The 6,925-nt window shown below is 56.1% G+C and overlaps 1 protein-coding gene across 2 annotated transcripts; it reads left to right on the top strand.

The window, feature by feature from the left end:
• Nucleotides 1–356: 356 nt before the first annotated feature.
• On the top strand, nucleotides 357–3,499 carry TINCR (TINCR ubiquitin domain containing; the record flags this gene model as incomplete). Of its 2 annotated transcripts, XR_014781469.1 has the most annotated exons (3): nucleotides 363–697; nucleotides 1,355–1,470; nucleotides 1,907–3,499. XR_014781469.1 is itself a non-coding variant. In XM_084794222.1 (1 exon), exon 1 carries the CDS (start codon nucleotides 438–440, stop codon nucleotides 699–701), a length of 264 nt encoding a protein of 87 aa, XP_084650348.1. In that variant the 5' UTR covers nucleotides 357–437. The 2 variants fall into 2 exon arrangements, 1 of the variants encoding a protein (XP_084650348.1); XM_084794222.1 differs by lacking the exons at nucleotides 1,355–1,470; nucleotides 1,907–3,499 and having other exon boundaries at nucleotides 357–701.
• Nucleotides 3,500–6,925: the final 3,426 nt, after the last annotated feature.

Here is a 6,925-nt window from a genome sequence, read left to right as displayed (position 1 = left end):
ATGACCATGGAGGGCAAAGATTGAGATTTTTCTGGAGCCCACCAACACAAAGAAAGCCAATGCGGATATAGATTAGGGAAGACGGTGCTAGAATGTTCCCTGGAGGGGGTCAAGAAATGTGTGGGTGGGTTACACTACCCTCCCCGTCCCGTCCTGCTTCTTTATTCCTCATTACTTCTGCCTCAGAAACAGGGACCAGCTCTGTTCCTCCAGCTCAACCAGGATCCACGCTGCCCCAGGGCCTTTGCGTGTGCTGTCACGGGAAGGTTTGCCATGGAGGCCTGGGGCTGGGCCAGCCAACGTCACCACCTCCCCTCCACCCCCATCCCTGTGAGCTGCTCCCGTAGTAGGGCGTGCCTGAAAGGGGCGGAGGCGGGTGGCCCAGCCGGTCAGGCAGGTGCTGGCCTGCGAGAGAGAGTCGCGGGCTGGCGGCGGCCATGGAGGGGCTGCGTCGCGGGCTGTCCCGCTGGAAGCGCTACCACATCAAGGTACACCTGGCCGATGAGGCGTTGCTGCTGCCACTGACCGTGCGGCCCCGCGACACACTGAGCGACCTGCGCGCGCAGCTAGTGGGCCAGGGCGTGAGCTCGTGGCGCAGAACCTTCTACTACAACGCTAGGCCGCTGCCCGACCATCAGACGGTGCGCGAGGCGCGCTTGCAGGACGGCTCGGTATTGCTGCTGCTCAGCGACCCCAGGTGACCAGGGAGGGACCTGGGCTGGGAACCTGGGCTGGGATCTAGGCTGGGGACCTGGGCTGCTGGGGACCTGGGCTGGGGACCTGGGCTGCTGGGGACCTGCGCTGCTGGGGACCTGGGCTCCTGGGGACCTGGGCTGCTGGGGACCTGGGCTGCTGGGGACCTGGGCTCCTGGGGACCTGCGCTGCTGGGGACCTGGGCTCCTGGGGACCTGGGCTGCTGGGGACCTGGGCTGCTGGGGACCTGGTAGGCTCGTGGGTTCTGGTTTATACAGCATGTCCTGCTGGGATGGTGGTGACTCTGGTAAGGAGGGCTCCTGTGACTATGTCCTCTTTTCTCTCAGCCCCATTAGCTCTGTTGGTCTGTGACACAGACTCCAGCAGTGGCTCTGGGGACTTCCTTCCTGCCGTCCGTCCTTCTGTGTCTCTGCCTCTGTGTCCTGGTCTCTGTCTGTCTCTCTTTCCCCCACCCCCACCCCGCCCGGTTCTTCATGTCTCTGCCTGTGTGTTTCCATCGCTCCTTCAGTTTCTGTCTCCTCGCCTCAGACGTGGGCAGGACAAGCAGCCTGGGGACCACTGCTGCACTCCCAGTCTCAAGCCCCCCAGTACCGACACTGTGCCCAGACTGTCTCTTGTGTCTTCCTGTCCACCCCCTCAGGTAGTCAAGGCTGGGGGAGATGGAGCCATGATTTTAGGAACACAAGGCGGCTGAAGGAGCAGGCTGGGCCAGGGGGTGCCACACCTCTCCCTTCCTGGGAGCCCAGCCTTTTCCAGGTAAGCTACTCAAATGAGGGCCATAGAGATGGTGGAATACTCAGGTGGGGAAACCGAGGACCCACGGAGTAGACATGCTTGCCTCACCCTCCCATCTCCTAATGTTGGCTCAGCGCTGGTGGCCCCAACTTGCTGTGTGACCTTGAGGAATTCCCTGCTTGCTTCTGACCTCCTACTGCCCATGCTTGGCCTCCACTGACTGCTCTTGGTGGCCATGGGACTACAAGTGCTCTACCTGCAATTCCTATGCTGTCCACTAGGGGGCTCCAAGCACTGTGTGTCTACTGGAAAAAGGCCCCAGGGGCTTGAGTGACCACCTACCACTGCACTCCCCGTCCACACCCAGATTTAGGCTACTGGGAAAAGGGAAGGAGGGCACTGGCCTTTGAGTTGCTGATTCAGATCCCTTGGGTTCGCGTGTCCCTTGATGATCCAGGTGCCGGGTTCCCAGGTAGATGCGGTGTCCCAGCCCTACTGATACCCACTGTTTCCTGTGTTCCTGATGGTGACTTCAGACTCCGTCCAGCTCTCCAGCAAGGAGCCTTCTGGTTTCTCTGTGGCCTTGGGGACCGTCCCCCTCCCCAGGGACCCTCCGCTGCCTGGATCCTCCATCAATCCCCAGAACACAGCCTCTTCCAGGAAGCCCTCCAGTCACAAGGCACAGTTCCATCTTTGGGGACCCATAGGCCTCCTCCAGATTTGAAGATCTGTGGCCTCCAGAAGGATCTGCTAGAGCCCTGACTGAGGAGACTCTGATGGGGGGGGGGCCTGGTGAGCCCACGGGTGTGTGCAAAGTGGTCTGAGTATTTCAGCACACCACTGTGGCTGTGGGTGCTCTGCTCTACCACCCCAGTGTTGAGTGTACCTCAGCCTCCATTAGCCACGCCCCCATGTCTGTCCCCCTACCTCTCAGGTGCTGGGAACTGCACAGTGAGCCCAGAAGGAAATAATTGGTTTAATTAAGAGTTGTACAGGCTACAGGGGTTAGAGCGGGCCAGGTGGGGACTGAATCTTGGCCTTTCGGAAGCAGGGCATGCACAGCTGGCCCTTGGGGCCCTGAGGGGGTCTGGGTCCGGGCTCTGCTACCCAGTCTCCTCCCAGGCCCGCGGGGCTATTGCTCAGCTGTAGGCGATGCTGCTGTCCCTGTGGGAGAGCTGGTGGGGGGAAGGGTTGGCACTAGGGGAGGTGAGAGAAAGCATTTTGACATTTAACAAACACTATGCAAATAGCATGCAAATAGCATGCAAATCGCTACTCACTCCTTAAGCCCGACAGCCCTGGCGTGTTCAGAAATAATAATGTAGGGCCTGTCCCTGGTGCCAGTCCTGGCGGCCTTCCACTACCCCCCCCCCTTCCCTCCCGTCCCTCCCTCCCTCCTACCCTTCCCATCTTTGATCCAAGGCCTCCTAGACCTGAAGTGGGTGTAAACAACCCAATTGGCTGCCTGCATCCTGTTTTCCAGATCAGAGAACCGAGACCCACAGAGGCCTTAGGTCCCAAAGCAACAGTGTGGAAAGGATGTGGCCCCTCCCCAACAGTCACCGGAGGCCAGTATGGACAGAATCTGTGCACAGAGAAAGGTGACAAGTGAGGAGGCCTCAGGCCTGTGGTGTTGAGGCTAAGGCCCCACAAGAGGTCTCCCTGGATCCTGGGCACTGGCCCCTCTGCTGCCCCTCCCCCCCTTTTTGTTAACCCTTTTTTCAAACTCCTATTTATTCTACAGAAGCCTACCTTTGGCGCCCCATTTTTACACAGCCATTCCTGATACGCCTATAATAGCCTCCGGTTCCCTTTGGGCCCCTGCCATGCCAGCACAGAGCTCTCTGTCTGAGGCCTGAGTCATGAAAAGCAGGTGGTGGGAGGCTAATTCCATCTCTGTGAGCTCAGCTCAGGAGCCCCAAGGTCATCCAGTCTGGGCTTCTGGGTACGGAGGGGCCATTTTGGATGTGTCTCAAATAAAAGGCTGAAGACAAAGCAGGTGTCTGCTATGACCCAGCTTCGTGCTCCCCCTGTTCTTGTACCGTCCTCCTACTTTGGATGACACAACTTGCTGCCCACTCTCCCTCCAGGGCCTGCCGGGCTTCGGGCCCCACCCAGTCAGCAAGCCCTGGCTGGGGCAGGAAGTTTCGGCTGAGACTTGGCAGTTTCTCTGGTCGCAAGGAGGCCCGTGGCATCCCAGGAGGGGCCAACTCCTGCCATGGGGCCCACCCACGCTGGGTCCTGACAGTCAGCAGCTGCGGCGGGGGTGGGGGGGAGTGAGGATCAGAGCTCGCTCCTTGTGCAGGTACTCCCTCCGCAGTCAGCCCACGCGAACAAGCAACTGCAGGATACTGGGCCTTTTGCACGCGGGACCCAGCACAGAAGAGCTGAAGGCCACAGACAGGACCTCCCTGTGATTTTCCCTGAAGACCTAGCAGCGGCCCAGCGACCCTCTCCAGAAGCCATTCTAATCACTTTATCTATTTCTGTGCCTAGAGATTTCAAAAACTATAAAGAGGGCTGGGGGCGGGGTCAGGGGTGGAGCCCCGTCTAGAATCCCCCAGTGAGGGGCTGGGGGCGTGGTCAGGAGTTGGTTTCCCCCCTCCCCTGTCTAGCATCCCCCCCTCCCCCCTCCCCTCCCCCACCCCCCCCCCCGTGAGGGACTGGGAGCGTGGTCAGGGGTGGAGCCCCTGCCTAGAATCTTCCTGTAAGGGGCCCCTGGACATGGTCAGGGTAGAGATCCTTTCTTGGAGGCCACACCCACCTCCTTGAGGGACTGTAGGCAGGGCCTAATCTTGATTGACACTACCCTAAACCTTCACTCTTATGTCATGAGCTAAGATCTTGCTGCCCTTCCCACACTGAGTCTCTTTTTGGGGTCACAGGACTTTGGCACGATTCACTTTTCTCTTTAACCCGCCCCCAGCCCCACCTTTTACTTTTTTATTTTCCTTTGTTTTTAGTTTCTACTTTTGCTTCTCCTTTTTTTTTAATATAAGTATTTTATTTTTAAGATTTATTGATTAACTACACAGTATGCACCAGATCACATTATAGGTGGTTGTGAGCCACCATGTGGTTGCTGGGAATTGAACTCAGGACCTCTGGAAGAGTAGAGTAGTCAGTGCTCTTAACTTCTGAGTCATCTCTCCAGCTGCTTCTCTTTTTGAGACTGAGTTGTCATAACTGTGGCCCAGACTGGCCTCAAATTGGCAACAATTCTCCTGCCTCAGGATCCTGCCTTTTAGTTTACCCTTTAACTTCAAAGGCGCTCCTCTGGGGGAGGTTCCCAAATGATTCATGCTCCTTTAGTTTAAAAAAAATTTTTTTGGGAAGGGGGGCCAGGCATGGTGGTACACACCTTCAATCTCAGCACTCGGGAGGTCGAGGCAGGAGGATTGCTGTGAGTTCGAGGCCAGCCTGGTCTACAGAGTGAGTCTAGGACAGCCAAGGCTACACAGAGAAACCCTGTCTCAAAAAACCAAAAATTAAAAAAACATTTTTTTTTTTGAGAGAAGGTCTCAGCTGTTCTGGAACTTGATATATAGACCAGGCTGGCCTTGAACTCACAGAGATCCTCCTGCATCTGCCTCCCAAGTCATGAAATTGAGCTACCTCATGGCTTTAATTTTTCCTTTTCTTCCTTCCTTCCTTCCTTCCTTCCTTCCTTCCTTCCTTTCTTATATACATTTGTTTGTTTGTTATGCTGTAATTCATTCTGTGCCTGTTTCCCCTGCAGCTGGGGCTGGGATTCAGTAACCAGGCAGTGAGCGTGTGGGATGCATGGCACCTTCCTCCCACGGATTCTGCTCCTGTCACTATGGCCCCAGCACCGTTCCGGTTCTATCTGATCAAAGTCCCTAGCACTCAGCTCCCTGCTCTGTAATGAATGGGGAAACACTCAGGTTTAATCACCGGCTTGAGGACAGAGAGCTCAGGCTACGGCTGGACAGGGAGTTGGCCGCAGCAGGAGGCAGGCGGACGGGTGGCCTGGGAGAATCACTTTCCCTCTCTGAACTTCTGTATGGTCATGGGGGACAGGGGTGCTGTCGGGTGTTGGGAGACACTGGTCAAAGGTCACTCTGAGTTACAAGAATTTAGAGGCAGGGGCATGGTGGTGGCTTGTGCCTTTAAAGGGAGACAGAGGCAGGAGAGTCTCTGTGAGTTGGAGGTCAGCCTGGTCTGCATAGTAAGTTCCAGGACAGCCAGGGCTACCTAATGAGACACTGTTTCAAAGAAAAGAAAAGGAGGGGGGCAGGCTGGGTTATCTAGTGTCCTGTCTGATATATCTGATGTGGGGAGGGTGCAGGGTGGGGGGAGGGTGCACGGCAGCCAAGACAGCTTAGGGGAACCGTCTAGAAGGACAAACCAGTAGACTGAGCATGTGCTAAGGTCCTGGGGCAGGACTTTCTAGTGTGCCAGAGGCTTCCTCCCTGTGGGACATATTGGGGGGCGGGGATTGGCTGCAGTGGAAGCCAGCAGGGTTCACCGCTGGGTACCCCATCTGTCCTATCACCCCCTGTGAGTCACTACTCCCATCTCTCTCCTCTTCATCGCTTTCCAGGAAAACAAGCTCACATTCCAAAAAAAAAAAATTCACTTTTGCAGAGCAGACCCTCAGAGCCTGGACCTGGGGGCTGGAACGGATTGCACTTATTTGTTAACTGTTGAGGCTCTCGCTGGCCTGTAGAGAGAGGTCAGAGGTCAGCCTGCTCAGAGGTCAGTCAGAGTGGGCTCTGGGGAATGAACTCAGACCATCAGGCTGGGCAACAAGCCCCTGATGAGCCATCTCTGAGGACTGAGTTTACACCCAGCGGCACATGGTGGATTTCACGCTCGGGGTCAGCCCAGGATGCTTCAGGCTGTTCCCACGTGCTGGAGCCACAGCAGCCTCTTTGGATCCTAAGGGATGGAAAAGCAAATGATGTGTCCTTGTGCTGTCAGGGTTGGGCTGGAGAAAGCCAGGACATAAAATAACTGTCATTGGCCAGCACTAGAGCAAGATATGCCTTTTTCTCAGAGATCCCATTTTACAGGGGAGTGCACTGGGGCAGAGGGCAAGCTGGGGGGGGGGGCCCTGCCTGAGTCACACAGAGGAGAAGGGGCACACCGTCTCACCCTCCTTGCTTGCTGGATCACAGTCCCATCCCTGACATGGTGCAGATGGGGAAACTGAGGTACCATAACCATGACGACTGGTGACACACATACACAAAGGCACAAATACATGAATAAATTTACATAATGCAAAAATTAAGAGCCTGGTACTGTTACCATGGCCACCAGCCTGGGTAGAGGATTTCTTAGTGGTTACGTATTTATTTAAATGGCTATATTCTAAAATGTATTTACCCCCACAAAGGTAGCGAGTGGGACAGCAGCCAGCAGCTTGAGCCCCAGGTTCTGTACCATTAGTGTGCCCTTGACAGGTCACCTGGAGCGGAAGCTGCAGATTCCCACAATCGTCAGTGTCACC

This window comes from Acomys minous, assembly GCF_964271855.1.
Source record: "Acomys minous genome assembly, chromosome: 9".
Lineage (NCBI taxonomy): Eukaryota > Metazoa > Chordata > Mammalia > Rodentia > Muridae > Acomys > Acomys minous.
The sequence above is the reverse complement of the archived record's forward strand: the minus strand, read 5'-3'. Positions and strand labels throughout refer to the sequence as shown.